General features: G+C 61.4%; 7 protein-coding genes across 7 annotated transcripts; 3 read left to right on the top strand and 4 right to left on the bottom strand.

Annotated features, from left to right (window-relative positions):
• Nucleotides 1–534: 534 nt before the first annotated feature.
• On the top strand, nucleotides 535–2,872 carry PLICBS_008195 (uncharacterized protein; the record flags this gene model as incomplete). Its single annotated transcript, XM_018324309.2, has 3 exons — nucleotides 535–770; nucleotides 844–2,571; nucleotides 2,629–2,872. The coding sequence occupies 3 exons, from the start codon at nucleotides 535–537 to the stop codon at nucleotides 2,870–2,872; spliced, it is 2,208 nt and encodes a 735-aa protein (XP_018177488.1).
• A 5,211-nt stretch (nucleotides 2,873–8,083) lies between these two features.
• Nucleotides 8,084–9,289, top strand: PLICBS_008194 (Mucin-2; the record flags this gene model as incomplete). The annotated part of the gene is made up of 1 exon (XM_065601340.1): nucleotides 8,084–9,289. One exon carries the CDS (start codon nucleotides 8,084–8,086, stop codon nucleotides 9,287–9,289), a length of 1,206 nt encoding a protein of 401 aa, XP_065457412.1.
• Nucleotides 9,290–10,010: 721 nt separating this feature from the next.
• Nucleotides 10,011–12,277, bottom strand: PLICBS_008193 (uncharacterized protein; the record flags this gene model as incomplete). The annotated part of the gene is made up of 2 exons (XM_018324312.2): nucleotides 10,011–11,351; nucleotides 11,528–12,277. 2 exons carry the CDS (start codon nucleotides 12,275–12,277, stop codon nucleotides 10,011–10,013), a joined length of 2,091 nt encoding a protein of 696 aa, XP_018177491.2.
• Nucleotides 12,278–12,712: 435 nt separating this feature from the next.
• On the bottom strand, nucleotides 12,713–14,911 carry PLICBS_008192 (uncharacterized protein; the record flags this gene model as incomplete). Its single annotated transcript, XM_018324313.2, has 2 exons — nucleotides 12,713–14,382; nucleotides 14,437–14,911. The coding sequence occupies 2 exons, from the start codon at nucleotides 14,909–14,911 to the stop codon at nucleotides 12,713–12,715; spliced, it is 2,145 nt and encodes a 714-aa protein (XP_018177492.2).
• Nucleotides 14,912–15,930: 1,019 nt separating this feature from the next.
• Nucleotides 15,931–16,487, bottom strand: PLICBS_008191 (uncharacterized protein; the record flags this gene model as incomplete). Its single annotated transcript, XM_065601339.1, has 3 exons — nucleotides 15,931–16,094; nucleotides 16,152–16,211; nucleotides 16,274–16,487. The coding sequence occupies 3 exons, from the start codon at nucleotides 16,485–16,487 to the stop codon at nucleotides 15,931–15,933; spliced, it is 438 nt and encodes a 145-aa protein (XP_065457411.1).
• A 525-nt stretch (nucleotides 16,488–17,012) lies between these two features.
• Nucleotides 17,013–19,082, top strand: PLICBS_008190 (uncharacterized protein; the record flags this gene model as incomplete). Its single annotated transcript, XM_018324316.1, has 3 exons — nucleotides 17,013–17,061; nucleotides 17,129–17,558; nucleotides 17,609–19,082. The coding sequence occupies 3 exons, from the start codon at nucleotides 17,013–17,015 to the stop codon at nucleotides 19,080–19,082; spliced, it is 1,953 nt and encodes a 650-aa protein (XP_018177495.1).
• Nucleotides 19,083–19,487: 405 nt separating this feature from the next.
• On the bottom strand, nucleotides 19,488–20,329 carry PLICBS_008189 (vacuolar protein sorting-associated protein 29; the record flags this gene model as incomplete). The annotated part of the gene is made up of 2 exons (XM_018324317.1): nucleotides 19,488–19,619; nucleotides 19,712–20,329. 2 exons carry the CDS (start codon nucleotides 20,327–20,329, stop codon nucleotides 19,488–19,490), a joined length of 750 nt encoding a protein of 249 aa, XP_018177496.1.
• Nucleotides 20,330–20,427: the final 98 nt, after the last annotated feature.

Raw genomic sequence — 20,427 nt, 5'->3', positions numbered from 1 at the left:
GTAATCTGCCAGCCTTTGGCCTGGTGCTTGCCCGGATTGGGTCGCCTGCCCGCTCACCTCCTCTCGACTCCTGGCCTCCTCTCCCTCTCTCGCATCGTCGCTCCTCACCCTCGACGACTGCGTTTCTCGCGTCGAACCCTTCACCTCGCCTGCCAGCAGGCTCGTCACTCCTTTAATCGCCCTCCAGTCATTCATTTGGTTGCTTAATATTTGCCGCTTGCCCAGCAGCACAGTAGCGCGTCGCTCTTTTAGACAAACAACAACCATCTCTCGAGGACGCGTGCCTGCCGTCGTTTCGTTTCTTGTTTCGCCCGTCAATCGTCCATCCCCCCGGATCAGCGACCACCGAACTCGAACTCACCTGTCCGTCCATGCCTTGACGACGATTTATTTCCTTGCCATTCGACTTGCGTCTCCACGGTCATGATCGCTGGCTTTCAATCTTCAAGTAAATAAGGGATATATTGTTTTTCTTGGGCGCGAGAGTACCGGCGATTGGAACGGGAAGGACGGGGAAAGGAGCCCTACATCAACATGGCTCTCATACCCGAAAAGAACGGGAACGGCGGAACCATGGGACGGGCAACCTTTGTCAGTGAAGGATATGTCATGCAACCGCGCATCAACCATCGCCGAGCCGATGTGGGCTTGGAACCGCCCGCCGCAGACTCGTACGCCAAGGTCGCCAAGCGGAGCGCTTGCATTGGCAGCGACTGCGACAAGGCTGTCGGCACGAACGTCACCAACCTCGCCATCATCCTTGGCGTCGTGTACGTGTTATACCGTCTTATTCTCACAGTTGTGGGGTACGGAAGTGGACTTGAAATGCTAATCCGCGAGCAGGATCCCCGTCGTCGTGGCTGTTTTCGTGCTCCTCTTTCTGCACCGCAGGAACGTCAGGCGGCTGAGGATGGAGGATGCCAAGGACCCCAACGTCGGACTCGACTTTGGTCTCGACGAAGCCCCTGCAAAGGGCGGCAAACGCAAGAGCTTCATGTTCGGCGGTGAAAAGACGACTCACAGGCCCGGCCAGCTCTCCATGGACATGAACCTGTCCTCGCCCTACCTGCTGCCTCCCAATGCCCATCAGTCGCAAGAGTCGCTCGCCCGCAACTTTGTGGGCTCCGAGGCGGATCCTTACCGGACGGTCAAGGAGTACATCAACAGCGAGACTGGCTCCATCAGGTCCTACGGTGGCAGCAAGCGCGCCTCCGTCATCACCAGCAGGTCGATGGGGGCGCCTATGATGCCCCCGCCCCGCACGAACTCGATGCCCAAGTCGCCTGCCACACCAGATGACACCAAGATCAACCCGTTTGCGACGCCCACGCAGCCTGAGCCCACACATCAGATGCCCGCCACGACAGACATCAAGGACCCCATTCGCTCGGTGCCGTCTATTGTCCCGGAGATTGGAACCGTCTCATATCCCGACGAGAAGACCCACGGTGGCCTCGACATGCCCGATGTCAAGCCGCCGCCGCCGGCGTTGTCTAGGGACTCTCCCCCGGATTTCAACTCAAGCCTCGCCCGATCAGACTCCCTGCACCTCCCGACAAACATCGGGGTCGCCCACTCGGCTGACGATGGCCTTCATTTCACGTCGTCCCACGACCAAGACTCCGGCCTGGGTCTCAACTTCGACCTCCCCAAGATCTCCTCGCCGCCTCTCGACCACCATGCGACTGAAGCTCACGCTCTAGAGTACCCTCCAGGCCAGGCGCAGACGTATGATCACGCGGATCACCCCGAGATCCGGACGTCAGAGTACTACGACGAGTACGAGGAGGAGGCACGGGGTCGCGGGTTGGAGAGGCAACCTTCCGTTGAGTACCCTGTCCAACAGCAGAGCCTAGGCGTGCCGCAGCAGCAGTCCAAGCGACTTTCAGTAGGCTTCCGCCCGCTGCCTCCGGATGAAGTCACAGAATCCGAGGACCCCGAGTACCGGGCCAACCGAATCCGATCCTTTTACAAGGAATACTTTGAAGACAGCAAAGAAGCTCCGCCGCCCTTGCCAACTCAACGCGGCGGCGGCCCAGCTGCCGAGTACTATGAGGATTATGATGCCGGCTACCTGGGAGACATGGCGTACTACGACTCCGACCATAATACGTTCGTCATGCCCTATGCCCAGCCAGTCACGAGAAGAGCCATGACTCCGCCCCCGGCACCGGGTCGTTTCCGAGGGGGCCCTGGAGGACCGCCCGGCCGAGGACCTCGTGGTCCTGGGTCAATCGGAGGCATGAGCCTTCCCGGAGGCCCGCGCCGCCCACGGGCTGGGTCCGCCTTCGGCCCGCGACCCGACTCTTCGGCCTCGGCCAGACTACGCGGACCCAAGAGGCACCTGCCGCCCCCTGCACCTTTGAACACGCTGCCCACACCCTCCAAGCTCAAGGACGACTCCTTTGCCTTGATGAATGCAATCGACTTTGCGCCTCCTGAGTCGTTCAGCGACCGTGCCGTTGGTCGCAGCCAGAGCCCTCTCGGCGAGAGACGGCCCTATCAGCCAAAGGTGCCGGTAGCTTCGCCGCTTGTCACGGCTTTCGATGAGCTGCCGGCGCTCCCCAGTCCGTAAGTAGACTCGGCCGTGCAGAACGCCCCGGTGACGATATGCTAACGTTATGCCAGCCATTTACTCCGCAAATCGTCGACATTCACCAACCTGGACTTTGCGCCCCCGAAGAAGTTCAAGGATGCAGAGACAAGTAGTGACGCTGGCAGCATCCGGAGCAACAGGAGCGGCATATCGGCGATGCAGCTCGGAGCGCTCCGTGGCGGAGCAGGCCGTGTCAGTCGCCTGCCCGGGGACACAGTCTTCACCCAGGCGGCGCTGCCAGACACGCTCAAGCCGCAGTGGGGGATGCGCCCTTGAACGGGCTGATGGCATCAATGTGAAGTTTGGCATTGCATCGGATCCCTTGGCGAGCTAGCAAATGCATCGTTTTGGGCTTCATGGAGTAATTGGGTCATGACGGGGGCTCTGTTGCCTTCTATTCATTTTTTTTCATTCTTGCTCTGGTGGGGTTTTCAGCCGAGGTTTTGCATATAGAGGGACTGGCAACTTGCAGTGGCAAGCCCCGATGACGACTCTGGTGTATCTTTGATCGGGGGCTCTGCCTGCTATACATGAGACTTGTAGATAGTCAATCGGAGGTGGTGTCCACCTTACAAACACCAGCAACCGGCCCCTATCTTGCCGTGATGAGGCTCGTGACCTACGTGTGACGTCGCAGCCGACTAAAGTGAAGACACGAGCAAGGCTGCGTGCCTATTTGAGTAACTGGCCGCGCACGGTTGGAGTGTCACGGATGTAGTAACCGTCGGGCGCACACCAAATTTACCACAGGGCTGCGCACGGTTCATGGAAACGACTCACGACGCAGAGACGGGAAGTTGAAACCGCGAGCCTGTGACGCCGCAGCATGCTTGTAAGTTACCCGGCGTCGTCAGCGCCGCCTCCCAGGATCAGTGACACGAACATAGGCATGGCCGTCAACATGAACTCAAAGATGTCAGACATACCATGGGCAGGGGGGACGGCGTCGGATCTTGGCCCGGCAGCAGGACGCGCAACACATTCGAGGCAGACCCAAACTACACTGGCCAGTTTGAGCCGCATCTTCTAGTACTGACCACGGTGGGTTATTTCGGGAGCTGCGCGTCCGGGGCCGAGGGTAGGTTACTGATCTGGCCCGGGGTGCGTCTCTTGTGGTGTTCAACAAGCTGTTTCTTGCGTCGCCATTCCCGTCTGTGTCAGGCGGGGTAGGTGGGTGCTTCGAGGAGATGCAATTGGTGATGCGGCAGCTGTGCTGTGCTCATGTAGAGGCCGAACGGCTAATCTGGCCTACGTTTCGTCATGCTCCTGGCTCTTGCCGGCTCAAGATTTGAACCCTTCAAGGTTACGAACGTGGCCTGGCTGAGGAATTATACGGCTGTGGTATACGCCTCCTTCAAGCAAGCCATAGTATGCACCAAACCTCAGTCTCCGGATGTTTGCCTCTAATGGCGTTGCTCTAGGTGCGTCGCGAGACTACGTGGGCGAGCACGCGGGCCATGTCTTCCCCAGACGCGGGCAGAGGTTCAAGAACGGCAAGCACATTGTGTGCGAACAGATGGGAGAGACAAGTGCGCGGTGCATTGGGCGCATATGCGGAATAGCAGCGAGACGGGGTTGCTGGACGGCGGACTATACGTGAAGAATTGCATGGGGTTATTTTGAAGAATATTATGTACTTCATGCGGCTCGGTGAGTGATGCTCGGGCTTTGGAATGATAAGCTAGATTAGCCAGCTGTTTCTAGGTAGCAGCCAAGGCCAGCAGCATTGAGTAACATGTGCTGGAGCAAGCATAACGGGAGCACAAAGCCATCAATGCTCGGACTTGGCAACTTTGAAGGAAAATGCGAGTGCTGTACAACCTCGGCGAATCTCAAATTGCATAGATGCCGATTCAATCTTCGCATGTCATGATATTTCCGAGGGGCTCACTTACACCAGTGACTGCCCATCGGGCAGGAAGGGTCGTGTCGAGGAAAGCGGTCTAGCACGGTGTCGGTCTTATGAAGAGAGATGCCAAGCTAGGGCAAGAAAACTTTACGTACCAGACTCGCGAGATGATTGCCTTGTCCAAGCACTCAAAACGGCTGCTTGGCATACGATTGGTGCCATATCCGGGCGTTGATGCGTCGAAAACGGTGTCACGCTTGCCTGCTGTCAATGCAAGTCACGTGATCTCATTGACAGCCCAAGTGCTCTTCAAGTCCTGTCCGTCGACTGCCACCTTAACACGTCAGCCAGAGATTGGCACGTTACATGTCGGTGCTGTACCTTTCCATTACTACTACTACTCGGTACGAAGGTAGGGTGTCCGACTTGCGGATTAAGGAGAACGACATGGCGTGAGACAGAAGCGTGTCTCGGGATGCCTCGAGGCAAGCCAGCAGGGAGGCAGAGACGTGTGTCGTGTGTGCCTGGGGTGGGATCCCTGGCGCGTCAGGTCAGGTCAAAACAATTCGTTCAGTCGCCATTCACTGGCCCTGGCCCTGCCCTATGGTCCCCTCGGCGTTTGGGTTATTTGCTTCTGCGTGGCGGATGCAGAGCCGCGCGCATGACGATGACGGGCCGATGGCTGGGTCCCCCTTCCGGAACGAAGCAGCAGCGACGGACGATGGATGGTGGATTAAAATAGCAAAAAGGCACTCCGTAGCCCGTACGTTACTTGGTCCGATGACGGTGTGTGGCAGTGAACGGGCCGGACTGACTGTCTTCCGTACGAGAGGATCCGCCACCAAAGCAAGATACGAGCTGCACGCCACCGGCCACCCGTGGTCATCATCCGTCATCACTACCTATGGCAAGCTCTCTCTGTGGCGGTGCCATGTCTCTGTGGCGCAGGGATCGAGAACGCGCCCGCTCTCTCCACGAGGGTAAGGTAGGGGCAGAGAGGCGAAATTGCGCCCGGGCGCTGGGAAATGAAGAGGTCAGACAGACACCTTTTTTTTGCGTTTGCGAGTCGCCGCCGGCAGGATCCCCCTTGGGTGCGCTGCGATTGATTGCATTGCATGGAAAGGGCCTTGCTCGTCTCCACCAGTCGCCGCCGGACATTTTGGTCAGTCCCCATGTCTGCATGCGGTGGGCCTGAAAACGCACAAGCGCTGATGGGCGATGCTGGTTGCTGGGGCCGTTGCAGCATGGGTGGACGATGCGATGGGTATGGAGTCATGGACCCGCCTGAGCGCATGCTCTGCAACGGATGGCCGGCAGGTCGGCGCGGGTTGGCGGGCATTGATGATGGGCAGCGCAGCGCAGCATCCGGGAGCGGGCCGCCCATTTTTTGCTCGCTCGCTGGGCTGCCTGTTGGTGCTGTTCGGGTGGGATGCTGTGAGGTGGCTGCCCAGGCTCGCCAGGCTGGCGCTGGAATGCACGCAGACCGCAGCACAGGTACCCAGTGAAGAACAGTGGGCCCAGCCCGTATCTCGGGGGGACGCAGGACCTCATCAGGCCTCCCGCTGCTGCTGGCGCTCGGCGGCGACACTGATGACGGGAGTCATCAATCATGACTGAGCACCGGCCTGCCTACCAAAGCGGTGCTGCCGCAGCGGTCCGAGGCGTCGTCTCTTGAACGGCCTCGCACCGTGGAGGGCCTAGACGTTGGGTGCTGACCCGACACGGCGCCACGACGCGGTGGGGTGGCCAAAGCCAGAGCTTAATGCGCCGTTGCCAGTTTTTATTTTGTCCTCTGCTCGCTCTGTGTATTGGCGGCTGCGTGCCTGTCCTGGCCTGGATAACTGGGACCAGGACACTGACACGGCGGACGACGCGAGAAGGCTAAATAGTGCATTGCCGTGATGGCGGTTGAATGGGGTGCTTACGGTGCAAGTCGGCTAACATCCAATCGATGGAACCTGTGGGAAGTGCTGAACGAGATACCTATTGTTGGGTGCGTGCGGTTCGCACAGTTGTTCTTTTCGCCTCGACGCGCATACGTCAAGTATGCCACCTCGCATTTCACATGGCGAGGGAGCCCGCCCTCGTTCGGACGGAGCTGAAGCAAAACGCACTGGCCACCGCTGCCACGGCCGCTGACGAGAGGAGCGCCGCCGGACGCCGCCTGGGGTGCCACCCGCCCAGGAAGCAGCCCGACGACGCTGCTGGGCTGTCACGCTGGGGTGGGCTGGCTTGGGCTGGCCGGGCTGGGGCTGGCTGGTCGGGCTGGGCTCGGTTGCTGGGGCCTCTCTCCAGCTCTGGACGCAAGCAACACTGGGGCCTGCCAATCACTCACTGTAATTCGTGCCGCTTGCTGGCAGAGAGGGGGGATGGGGGGGATCCATCCATCCCATGCCACCGCACGGCACCGCTGCGCTGTGCCTCCAACCGTCCACCGTCCACCCGTCCGTCCACCCGTCCGTCTATCCACACCATCCTTCTTCCTTCCTCGCAAGGCCAAGCCCACCCCACGACCGAGGCCATGGCCTGACCTGGCCTAGCGGCTCCCTCTCGCTCGCCTCTCTTTCGCACGTCCGGTTCCTCTTCTCCCCCCCGGCGCCCGCCCGTTCGCACGCTCACTCATCGCCGCCAGTGTCTTTTCTTCCTCGTATCCGTCAGCAGAGTCTTCCCTCAATCTCTCTTTTTCTGTGCCGCCCCCCCGAATCATTGTTGCGTGCCTCTCCGCTCTCCGAGGCCTCTTCTCGCACACTCGTGTCACTGTCGCCATCACGCTCACTGCCGCGCGCTGCGACGTCGTCGTCCAATCGCTCCTCGCGGCGCCTCTCCCGTTGCGCGCCTGTAGGACCCAGTGTGTCTCGTCTCTCAACCGCACATTGGCCTCATTCCCTGGCCCCCCGGTCCCCCGCGAGACCCGAGATAACCTTTGCATCACAACTCAGGTTTGTGCTCACCCGCCCCAAACCAACACGCCTCTGCAGCAGGCCAGAGCTGACATCGCTCCATTGGCCCCTCCAGCCAACGGCAACCCGCCGTTTCCTCATTGTTTAGGTCCCCCGACATAACACGACAGTTCTCCTGTCCCCTTCGTCTGCTGCCGCCCGTCCTTCTCTTCCTCAAGCCTTCGACGCTGCTTCGTCACCCCCGGTCGAGCCGATTTGCGAAGCGCCTCTCGACCGGTCACTCCAGACGCCCTGCGACAATCGAATCCTATCGATTCGTTGTCGAGGCGCTGCCGCAGCACTCCTTTCTCAGCTGGTACGTGGGTCTCTGTCTCCGTTGCGCCTCATGTGATTGTTCGTGCGCACCGCATCGTCAGCGCCGACGACGCTCTGCCGCGCATATGCCTGTTTCCCTTTCTGGCCTCTTGCCAGTCCCACAGCGCTGCATTGAGCGACGGACGGGCGCATCATTGAGCGCCTGCGCCAAGTGTCTTTCCTGCACGACGTCGCGGACCACCGGCGGTACATGGCGTCGCTGCACGACCGACCTCTTCAGCTCCTGTACGCCCGAGGTGCACTGCCACTGTACCAAAATAAACTTGCAAAAAAAGTGCCCTTCATCATGTCCTCGATCGTCGCGCTGACCTTCATCTCGCCGATAGATTCTTTCCCCGTGCGAACCAGCCAGACGACGTCGCCATGTCGAACGTGACTGGTGGTACGGCCCCTCCGGCCGTCACGCCGACGACTCCCGTGCCGACGCAGAGCACTCCTCAGCAGCCCACGACTCCACCAACGCCCAGCAGCAGCTCTCCGTCGCCAACGCCGCCAACCACGTCGTCCACGCCCACCCCGACGACTCCGTCGAGCTCATCGACTCCCCCGACCACCTCCTCGACGCCTCCTCCGACGACGTCGTCGACACCACCTCCCACGACATCGTCGACGCCCATCACCTCGTCTACGCCCCCGACGACGTCGAGCAGTTCCACCCCGGAACCAACGACATCCCTCCCTCCGACGACTGTGGTGACGGAGACGCCGTCCACGACCTCTACGGCTGTTACGACCGTCATCCGCACCACCACGCCGCTCCCGTCGTCTTCGTCGCCGTCTGCGACTACCAGCTCGACCTCGACACCCACGCCCAATGACCAGGCTGGCAGCGGGAGCGGAGGACTGAGCCAGGGGTCCAAGGTGGCCATTGGCGTCGTCGTTCCCATCGCCGCCATTGCCATTCTGGCCATCCTTGGGCTGTTCTGGTGGAAGAAGCGGAGAGCTCGTCAGGAGGCCGAGGAGCAGCGCCGCAAGGAGGTCGAAGACTATGCCTACAACCCCAATGCCGACCCCACGATCCCCGCCGTTGGCCTCGCCGCCGACAATTCGTATGAGATGCGGGAGGACGGCGGGTCGGGCTATCGTGGTTGGGGATCGACCACTGCGGCTGGCTCTACCGGGCGCAAGGCGTCGACGACCATGTCTGGTGGCATGCCGGGCGGCGCCTACTCGGACGTCACATCTCCGACCCGCGTCGCCAACTCGGAGGCCAGGTCCGGCGAGCCCCTCCTTGACGGTTCGTCGTCGCCTGACGGGGAGATTTTGGGGGCCATGGGCCCTTCGGCAGCCAACAACCGTGGAGGAGACGTCCGCCGCGGGCCTTCCAACGCATCGTCCTCCTATAGTGCAGCTGGACGATCGGAAGGGTCTGATGGTGGCGTGTACGGCAACGGCGGCGGCGGCGGCGCCTACTACGACCAGTATGCACAGAACCCGTACAGCGACCAGCGGCCGCAGGAGCTCCCCGGCCAGGCCGTGATTAGGGACAACCCGGCGCGGCGTAACACGCGCATCGAGAACCCAGCGCACTATCCCCAGCAAAGCGCTGGCATCGCCCAGAACTTCTAAGTGCGCTGTCAACGTCAAGATATATCTGAGTATGCAGTGAGTGGTTGGATTTGAGGTGCACGATACCCCGCTTGGGCTTGGGACCTTGCGAGAACAAAACTGGAAGATGGGCAACTTTGACAGGCGTTGGTGGCTTGGCGCATACCTCGTTTATTGTTGGGTTCTTTGACACTTTACGCATGTCGGCAACGCGTCGACAGACATTACTATCCAAAGCGCAGGAGGATACTCTCAGCGGAGAGATGCGGTTGAGGAGAGCAACCCAGCGGGATATGTATATACGGCATCGGCATAGCGACTTTGAGCATTCGTTGCCGTTGGAAGCCCCTTGCGAGCAGAGGATGAACGCGGGCCGGCACAACGCCGGCCCTGGGGGGTAGATTAATATCTATGGAGGACATAGCTCTCATTCAGCATCTTTCTCTGCGACAACGAGGGCCAGGGGATGTGGGCTGCGGATGTTGATACGGGACAAAGGCAGCGACGAGCGACATGCGCTCTGCACATGGTATATACGGGCAGGCTGGAGCAATTTAGATGAATAGTTGAAGCGCTTTGATGAACGTAACGTGGGCACCTGATCCAAGTCCGTGAAGTGATGTAAGTGAAGTTGGCTCGACATGGGCAGCCCAATGGATACTTGCCCACAACATACCGAACTTGGCCCTTGGTAGCTGGCAAGTCTCTCCATGCTCGTGACTCGCCCAGGGCCAACTAACTACTATGTTACATGCCGGTCCCCTCTCTCGCCCATGCCCTGGCTCAGCGCCATCCTGTCCCACCAGAAGCGGCACTGCTCCATCTCCCGCTCCGTCAGCGTCCGCACGCGCACGGGCGTGCCCCTTGCGCGCCCGCCCGCGGCCTCGTCGTTGCCCTCGCCGAAGACGAGCAGCCGGCCGGAGCCCCGCCTGCCCGAGGCGCGGTCCACGACGTCAAAGGGGCTTTTGAAGCGCGGCCACGCCAGGCCCTTGACCTCGTCGTCTTCCTCCTCTTTCCCTTCGTCCCCCTTTCCCCCCTCCTCTTCCGTGTCGGCGGCGGAGGAGTCGAACAGCCCGTCGGGCGACGCCGCAAAGGCCATCCACCGCGCGTTCATGGCGTCGGCTACGGCGCGCAGGCCCGGGCGGGAGCGCAGGTGCGCGGCGTCGTGCGCCACGACGGCGGAGCTGTCGCCGTGGGAAGCGGCGGCGGAGGAGGGATCGTCGCCGGCCAGCGCGGCGAACTCGTACAGGTATACGGGCCCGCCGCCGCGGGAGGCGGAGAGGGACGCGGCGCGGGCGGTGTGCAGCACGGGGCAGATGTAGGCGTAGTGCGCGTACGCGGCCTGCAGGCGGGTGTACTGCGCGGCGTGCGGGCAGCCGGGCGGGTTGGCGTATAGTTTTGACAGTGACGACGGGGGGGAGGAGGGGGAGGAGGAAGTGTCGGCGACGGGATCCGGGTACAGGCGCTGCAGGGCGGCGAGGTCATCTGCGGTGAGGCCCGGGATGAGCGTCGTGAAGAAGGACAGGAAGGCGTCGTTTGTGGCGGCGCGGGTGGGCACAAAGGGCGTGCCTTCGTGCGAGCAGAAGCCCGTGATGATCGGGCCCGGCGGCTTCCGGCGTGCGTCCCGGGAGGGGGAGGGGGAGTCCGGGCGGACGAGGAGGAGCCGGTCCCAGAGCCGGAGCGGCGTGTCGGGGATGACGGCATCATCGTCATCATTATCATCGTCGCCGCTGTCCCTTTTTGTGGAGTTTGGCCGGCGTCGTGATATGTCAGTGTCCTCAACGACGGGCTGAAACGGCCAGCACACCGACGCCATGTTCTCCCCGAAGACGGTTACGGCCGCGCCGAGAAGGTCGTCGAGCGGCAGCGTCGACAGGTCTACCATCTCCTTTGCCGCCACCGCACGCTGTTGCCTCCGTCGTCCTGCTGCTGCGGCGACGGCGTGCCTCTTAAGCGAGGCGAGCTGCGCGGCGGGACGCGCATGCCGCGCCGAGAGGACGGAGCGCGCGGTGGGCGAGCCCGACTCGAGGATGGACCTGTGGTGCGAGGGGGGCGGCGCGGGGGACAGCATGTGGTGTCCGATCTGCGAGGCGGCGTCAGCTCTCTGCTCTCTCTGCCCTCAGTTCACTCGAGCATGGCGTCGCGTCTGCCTCTTTCCATGAGCATCGTCATCGTCCCGCGGGTAAGAAACGGGGGGAGGTTACGACATATGCCAACCATCGTGAAGACATCATCCCAAGACTCAAGACTCAGACTCACCGAGTGCGCACCCGCGCTCACGCCCATGAGCGTCACCCCCTCCCGTCCCTGCCCCCCGAACGCACCTATCCAATCCGCCACCCACCGCACCGCGAGACGCTGGTCCCTCAGCCCGAGGTTCAACTCAACAGCAGCATCGCCATCGCCGCCGCCGCCGTCACCGCCGCCCCCCAGGAACCCCAGCGCGCCCAGCCGGTACGACACGCTCACGACGAGCACCCCGCGCGGCGCCCACGCCACCATGGCCCCCAGGTCCCTCTCCAGCGGGCTGCCAAAGTTGAACCCCCCGCCGTGGATGTACACCAGCACTGGGAGCAGCCGCCGCCGCGGCTTGTTCTTCTTCTTCGTCTCATCCTCGGCCGCTCCATCGCCTCCACCATCACGTTCGACACCAACACCCGCAGCACCAGCAGCAGCGCCAGCAGCAACAGAAGAACCCGAAGCACCATCAAAAGCAGCCGGCCGAAAGATATTCAGCCTCAGCGGGCTCTCCTCCACCCTCCCCTCCCCTCCCGGACACGGCGTCCCCTCTCCCCGCCCCTCGTCCCGCGCATCCAGCGTCTCCCCCCGCCTCACCGGCGGCACCGCCACCGCGCGACGGAACCGCTCCGCCGCCGCGTACGGCACGCCGTAGAAGATGTCCAGCGCCCGGGGGTAGTCTTCCGACGCGGGCTGGCGCCTGCCCAGAACGGTGCCGCCGTTGACGGCGACGGCGACCGAGTGTGCGTCAGCGGTGGCGGCCGTGGCCATGGTTCGCTTCTCCGTCGTGATTTCTGTGCTCTGTGTGAGTTTCAGTGCTAGAGTCACCTTGAAGGAAAGGCGGGATATTTACAAAGTGACAAAGTTGGATGCGCTCACTCCTGGCGCGCGTTGTCGGTATAGGACCGAAGTGGTTGTATGCAGGTGGAGAGCTGGCCAACCAAGCCGGCTCTCAGAACAAGCGCCGAGATATTAGAGTTACACACGCCCTGCATGGTCCAAATGCATCGAATTACTCCATACTGCCAACGCCGCGTGTACGCGCAGCCATGCCGAGGCTCTCAAACAGCTAAACATACACTACTCGTACGACAACCAAACAATGCTCTGCAGTTGCAGCCCGCGCCGACGCCGTGCTTGTGCTAGAATCCCGTAAACAGACCCGACCAGACACCAGAAATGTTTCCTTCACCATCCTCATCACCCTCACGCCTCCTTGGCCTTTGTAGCCGCCTCCCTACGCCGCTTCTTCTCGGCCCACTCCCGACTCGCGATTCTAGAGCGCTCAGCAGCCTCCTCCCGTGCCGTCTTCGCCTTTACTTCCCTCTCGCGCCGGTCCCGTTCCTTGTCCTTGGCGAGGATGCTGTCCCTCTCCAGGATCTCCTTGCCCCGGAGTCTCTGCTGCTCCAGTTCCTCGGCCGATAGTGTGCTCCGCTTGCTCCTGCCCGTGGAAGCCGATGTCGTCCGGCTCGAGTTCTCCGGCATGGCCGCCGTTGAGTTTCTTCCGCGTGGCTGCGGCGACTGCGAGCTCGTAGACGTGGCTGTTCCGGGACGCACCATGCCCATGGACATGCGCTTGAGCTTGCCCGCTTCGGCTCTCTTCTCCTCTGCGTCGTCCTGCGACGTCTTGTTTTGCCGGGCAAGGCTCGCCAGCGTCGCCCGAGGCAGCGTCGCGGGACCAATGCTGTGACGCACTGGGCGCGCCTTGAACTCGCGCTTCTTGCGCTCCTCTTCCGCCTCTGCCTTGAGCTTCGCCTCGCGCTCTTCCCTTTTGCGACGGGAGATTGCCTCACCTGGAAGCTCAAACGTCGGCTTGGCCAGTGGTCTGTTAATTCTGGTCCTCGTGGGTGCGGCAGGAGGAGCCTTTTGCGCCTCGGCCTGCTTGGCCTCGCGCGCATCCCGCTGCTCCTTCAGACGCCGCGCAACTGCCTCTCCTGGGAGCTCAAACTTGGGTACCGTAGGCGGCTTGGTGGACTTGACGGGCGTCTTGACCGTCGGTGCTCCTGGACGTGTGATGCCTGGCTTGACTCGGGTCGTCAATGGGCCTGCCGCCTTTTGCTCCGCGGCAGGGTCTGGGCCATCCGGTTTCTTTTCGCGAAGGGTTAGAGATGCAACCCGTCGGAGGGATGGTCTCGCATTGACGGTTCGCTTGACGCGGACCGTGGCTGACTGCGCGGGAACTTTTGGACGCTCCTGCGCGGTCGGGGTTCCGCGTGTGGACGGAGTTTTGGGAGACGCTTTGGCGGGCTCAGAGACATCCTGAGGCATCGGAACAGGACGAGAGAGGGCGGCCTCGTTGACGGCCTCCAGCTCCTCTTCCAGCTTATCGAGCTCCTCCAGTGAGTCTTCAATGCGCGGCAGCGAGAATGACCCAGCCCGGGACGACCTGTCGCCGATACTGCCACTTTGGTCGCTGATGATGGAGGGAGACGGCGACAGCGCCTGCTTCACCGTGGTCACGACCTCGGGGACCTTGAGCGGGCCACCGGGATATGGCGGTGGCTCAGTGACGCTCACCATGACTCCTTGCTCGGATCCGTCCATTTCGCCTAGGACGAAGTATGCATCTGCTTTCAGTGGTGTGGCTAGGAGGCGATAGCCGTCAGTGAAACCATGTCCCGAGGTGGCGTGCTCGTCGGAGCAAGGATGGAAGATTCGGCGCAGAAAGGTGCAGCCGTAGACCGTGCTTCCCGACGGGACTCGGACGACGGCGCTGTCGTGAGTCGGTCCACGGTTCTCTGCGAGCCCTTCTGCTGCCGGATATGGGTATGTGACCAGACACTCAAACTGACCTGCCAGGTGCTTCTCGACCTGCTCCCGGATGTCGGGATCAGAGTCCAGTGCCTCCAGTGGATGAACTTTTTGGGGTGGGATATCTGCTGAGGCCACTTAGCGGACTCGTCTCGACTTGGGAGTAAGATGAGGCTGACCTTTGACAATAGGCTCGTGTGAGAGCTCTTGGGCGTGCTCAGACGGTGGCGTCTCAGGTGCTTCGATTTCCTGAAGCGAGCTCGGCTCTTCAATCACCGCATCAAGCGGCTCAAACGTCTCCGACTCAATTTGGGGGCGACGGTTGCGAGATGCCACTCGCCAGGCGGGCTTGCTCTGAGGCTTGACCTCGGGAGAATGAGTCGTCGCTTCAGAGGCAAGTGCGTTTGTCGGCTTCGACGTGTGGATGGCGGTAAGGGCCGAAAGCTTGTTCAGTCTGTGCTTAACTGAAAGCTCCTCAAGCACGTCCCTCGCGGTTAGGCTTTGTTCCTGCTGTGGTGGTGGCGGCGAGGGGGAGCCCAAGGAGACGAGGGCCTCGTCCTCGAGGATGTCGAAAGTGCCGGCCAGGGGCGCCGTCTGTGCGACCCCGACTCCGACCCCGACCACGACCCCGGCGACGGGAGCAATATGGCCCATGCCCACGCAGTCCAGAGCGGTGCGGTGCGGTGCGGTGCCTGACGGGGGGGACCCCTTGAAGGTAATTTGACGATCAGGGGTCTGGATGGCGTCGAATCCGGCCAGGCGGTTGGGCAGCTAATTTCGCGGTATGTGTCCGGGGGGCACAGCAGGGATCGATGCAAACGCGTGGAAACGGCCGATGGGTAACAGTGGATAAATTACTCTGGAGCTCGCGGGGGACGGGATGGCAGGTAGAGGGTGATTCGAACGGTAATTAATTACCAGTACGAGTACTGCTGCTACACAGAGCGCGCGCGAGAGAGAGTAGCGATAGCGGGAGGGCGGGCGTGACGGATGGGGGGACCGGCGGCAGCTCTGTTGTGTTGTGTTGTATTGTGTGTTTGTTTTGTTTGCAGTGTTGACAATGAGGATGATGGGGACACGGCCAAGGCTGTTGGAGTGGAGGGGACGAAAAGGCATTGAGCTGCTCAATTTCTTCTTTCCCCTCCGAGTGAATTGAACCTGCTACCTTACGTACTGAACAGCGTCACCCCCGCCGCCAATACCTCGTGCGACTGCCCAACGGTTTTCTGCAGCAGGCGCCGCCGCCGCAAGGCGTGCTTGTCTTTCTTCTTGTTTGCTGACCGGTGCGGCTGCCACGGCTAGTGGCTGCGCTTCCGCCTGTAGCAACGCGCCTCGACGCGTCTCGCGTTTCCGCCCCGCATTCTCATACGTTCATGCGGAACAGCGACGGCGCACTAATGACAGCTCTTGGCGCAATGCGTACGTACGGAGCGGTGGCTCGCAGTGCAAGTTGTGCAGCAGCCCAATACTTCGTACCCTCGATGCCAATCCCATCTTGAGCCGCTTGGCTTGCCACATGCGCCCCGGTCTCTTGGGCGGCATTTGCGAGACACCCGCCTGCGACCCCGCCTATGAAGCGAGACCTCTGCGTCGGGGCCACGGCGAGCGTGTAGATAGACACTGGACTCAGCCGCGAGTTCTCAGCCCGTCTCTGTCGTGTGTCCGTCTGGCCATCATGTTGTAGCCGGTGCCGACTCGTCTTCGGCGGCCGCAGCCTCTGCCGCCTCGGCTTGCGCTTGGAGCGTCGGCGCATGCTCCGTTGGGATCCGGACCAGCGTCTGCGGCAGTTGGTCCGTCGGTTCGCCATCGGCGTCGTTGGCTGGCTTCGCAAGTTTTGCTGTGCGCCTGTCAGTCTTGTTCTGCGTCTCAACGTGCAAGCAGTCCACCAACGTACACGAGGCCATGTTGATGGCGCGCAGCACATTATGCCAGTTGCCCATCACCGTCGCAATAGCTGCCGACGCCCATCAGTGTCCGGATATCCACGCATGCATGCATTTGTTCCGAGAGACATACCCTCTGTCCCGTCCGAGAGCGTCGAAACCTTTTGCTCCAGCGCCTCCATCTGCGTCGCCACGGCCGCGCTCAGGTCCCGGAGCTCCTTGAGATGCTCCAGCTCGGCCCTCTTCTCCTCGATGCGGGCGACCAGCGCCGGTGACTGCGATGCGGTCGACGCCGACACGCTGGGGCCGCGCATATGCGTCGACAGAGATCGCGTTGGGTATGACATGTTCGGTCGGGAACTGCGTAGTCGATTGTCGGGCCTTTGGAGCTCTGCTCTGCGCGAGTCGGTGAACTTGCAAAGAGCTTTGGAGCTGTCGGCGCGTCCCTTCTGGGCTGGTGGGGTCGAGCTCCCCGAGCCCCTCTCACGTGTGTGGAAAGGCCCATGGAAGGCACCTGAAGCAGGCCCTGCTCCACTGAAAGTCACTGGAAGCTGTGCCTGACCTGACCAGCTGGGCACACGTGCATTGGCCGGTTTGGCGGGCTCCAGTGTTTCCAGCGCCCCGGCAACCAGCTCTGCACGCCATTCCAACCCGCGCTAAACCACAACAGGCCAAACGTAAATAATGACACCCCAAGAAATTATCGCCCTCCAGCGTCCGCCCGCCCGCCACTGTGGTCATCAATTCATGCGGGTCGAGTCGCGCCTTGGGCCTTGCATCGACATCACCTCGCGCTCCCTCCCGCGGCTACTAACCATCCATACACGACCACAGCACGCAGCGATATCAGGCATCACCGCACATGATGAGCTATGGCTAGACTCAACGAACCCCCGGTGTCTTCGGACAGCATTGAGACGCGTATGCCCCCCTCCCCGTGCGCTGCGCAGTTATCGTGGAATGCCTCCCTCTGACCTTGAGCTGCCAGTTCGCAAGAAGTTCCTCCGCCAGAACAGAGACCTCGCCAAGTCGAACAACATCCGCGCTCTGCGCATCCGCGAGCTGGAAAACGAGTGCGCCTGCATGCTCTCCGAGAACCTCGAGCTCCGTGGCCGCATCCTCGAGCTCGAAAAGCAAGTCGAAGACAACGACTCCCGCCGGATAGCCGACCATGCTTTGGCAATCAAGCACAAGCTCGAGTCGCAGCTCACCGAATGGGGCACCCTCTTGGCGGGCCTCGGCCTCGAGCCGCCCATGAAGAAGCACTCGCCGCGCGTGAGGAAAACAGCTAGATCCCGCATGAGCTTCAGTGGGAGTCGTCCGAGCCCATCTCAAAGAAGATTGCGTGAGGTAGCTCGGGATATTGAAGAGCTGGGACACATTGCTGAAGCCAAGTCCTACCCTCGCAAATCCATGAAGTACCACAGCCCCATCTTCGCGACAGTAAACGGCGCTGACCAAGGTGTAGCCACGAACAAATCCTCGCCCTCCAGTCAGAGGTCGAAGAGGCCGACACGACAGACTCTCCCGAGCTCGGGCCGCCACCCAGGTCTCAATTCATTGATCGAGACCCGGTCAACCTGGACTCTCCCAGTAAGGCTATTCCAGCAAGGGCACGAGAGGCTAGCCCCGAAAAGAAGGCCGAACTTCCTCCCTCGACATCTCTTGAATCACCAAAGGCAAACAAGACCTTCTACCCGTCAGTGCCTTCACCTGAGAAGAAGGTCGAGCCCACCATTCCGCCGCAACTCCGGCCACAGGCCAGCGATACTACCGCCTCTGTACCCATTAAGGCTGGGTCGAAGCGCAAGTTCACCGCTCCCGACGACGGCGAAAACATACCAGTCCGGAGGACCAACGATGAAAACCGCCCTTTCCGAGCCGGACCGGAGAAGCAGTCAATTCGAGACAAGGCTGGAGGTGGCAAGACGCTCAAGGAGCTCGCCAACATCAGAAAGGAGGCTCGCGAGAGGCAGGCTGCCGACATCACCACACGCAAGCCTCTATCGGCGAAGAGCACCAACGACGACGTTAGTTCGCCGAAAAAGTCCAAACTGTCGAACGACGAGGTTGCCGCAGCCAAAGCGGACCTGGTCAAGCCCAAGGCATCGAAAGAACGATCCAAGGCAAAGACAAAGAATGCTGCGCAGGTCAAGGTTGAAGCGGTCAAGATTGAACCCATGTCCATACCTGAACTGCCGCCTCCAGCAACCGTCGAATTGAGCGTACCAGTCGCAGAACCAGCCCTCCTGTCCCCGAACTCTCCCGAACCAGCCCCCGATTCCAGTGGCCATAGGGGTGACACGCCTCCCCCGCTGGACATTTCGTCCAAGGGCGAGATGTCGCGACCGAGCAGGCGGAACAGGACGGCAGTCAGCTATGCCGAGCCGAACTTGAGGGATAAGATGCGGCGGCCGACAAAGGAGCTGTTTGACGCAGTTGCAGGAGAGGGCAAATACGCGCGACGGAGCAGCCAAGCTGAGCCGTTGGACAAGCTGAAGCGCGAGTCGGACATCAACGGATCCGGGGCGAAATTGCTCAGCGCGAACCCGCAAGCCGCCGAAGCTGAGCCCGGCAGGATGCCAGAAAGCCCTTTGGCCAACAAGACCTCATCCCCTCAAGAGCTGCCCGCTTCCGTCGCCACGGAGAGGCGGCGTCGACCATCGTCCGCAACGGCAAAGGCGACTGAGATGCCCGATGAGGCTGACAGCAGCCTATCGGACAAGCCGAGGGAAGCGGACACTAGCACAGACACGAGCGGCTCGGGCGACGCCGACATCTACGAGTTTACGAGTTCGTCGCCCCAAGTTGACAAGGAGGACGAGGCTGTGGAGCAGAAGCGGTCCAGCCGGCGGCAAACGACGTCCACGCGACGTGCGTCGTCGGCCACCGACGGTGACAAGAGCCGGACTTCTTCAAGAAGAAGAAGCATGATGGTGTAATGACTGATGGATCTGCGCCCGACGGAGTGGCGGCAAGTATCATAACGAAGCAACGGGCGTTTCACGGTAGATTGGCTGCAATGGCGAATCGGGATTTGCACATGGTTGGGCGACGCACATTGAGCTTCGGATGATGTTTGAGATACCAAGCGGCGGAGATATTTTATGTTTATTTGACTCTTTTGTCCATGCCTGGCCTTCGAGTTTAACGTGCACGGGACACTGCCTTTGGAACACACACGGTCCAATGATCTGCCCACTGGGCGCGAGGAAGGGTCGCGCCTCACCGCGTTCACATGGCGAGACTGATGCAGGATCTGGATGAATGCGGGTATCGACTTGATGCCAGGAATTATTGTCGCTATTTGCCCCCTTTGCTGTAAATCTTTTCCGTGAAGAGCGGCATCATGATGACGAGGGGCCGCCCGTCGGCTCGACCGGCTTCGTGTATGTGACCTTCTCCACCGCCACGTTCTCGTTGCCCTTGTCATCCGTCCGCAGCTGGTACACGTAGAGCGTAAGTGATATTCCTTGGACCTAGAGCACGCCGTCAGTTGAGTTGACCCTCCCTTCACCATGGACGGGGCTGCGCATCGCAGCTCGCAACGCAGGCGCAGGCGCAAACATACATCCATCAGGCAGAAGCTCGGGGTAGGGTTCTCGCCGTCCTGGGCGGCCCAGCCGTTGACAAAGGCACCGGTGGCGCTGCCGGGGTTGACGAAGAACTTGTCCATGTACTCGAAGGCGTCGAAGCGGTGGGTGCCGCCCCAGCAGAGGACGTCGACGTCGAGGCGGTTGGCCTCGGCGAGGAGCAGGTCGGGCTCGCTGGAGACGAGGGTGAAGCCCTCGAGGAAGCCGATGCGGATGCCGCCGTGGGTGACGACCTGCGTGAGCGGCAGCGACGTCGCCTCGACGTCGTACCGGCCCTTGACGATCTTGAGGTCCGGCGCGACGGAGCGGAGGTAGTCGTACGTGTGCTTGTCCGTGAGGTTGCCGAGGCAGAGCGTCTGGCCGATCTTGCCGGGCGCGAGGAGCTTCTTGAACTGCAGGTGGCGAGAAAAGTCAGTCAGTCTGCGCGGAGGCATAAGGAGGTGGTCAATCGCAACGGAGGCCCTCGTGCCATGGATCGGGTGTGGGGAGTCGGTGGTGAGCGAGGCGGAACTTGGGGGCGCGCGCACCTTGGGGGGGATGTCCAGCGCGCGGTCTGGGATGTGCATGTCCCCGATGACGAGGATGAGGAACGCCATGGTTGCGATCTATCTATCTGGCTTCGCGCGCGACGCGACCAGATGGAGGACGACGGGGAATTGGTGGCCCAAGGGGGTGTTGCTTGAAGCTCAATGCG

This window comes from Purpureocillium lilacinum (assembly GCF_023168085.1).
Source record: "Purpureocillium lilacinum CBS 284.36 DNA, scaffold_6, whole genome shotgun sequence".
Classification (NCBI taxonomy): domain Eukaryota; kingdom Fungi; phylum Ascomycota; class Sordariomycetes; order Hypocreales; family Ophiocordycipitaceae; genus Purpureocillium; species Purpureocillium lilacinum.
The sequence above is the reverse complement of the archived record's forward strand: the minus strand, read 5'-3'. Positions and strand labels throughout refer to the sequence as shown.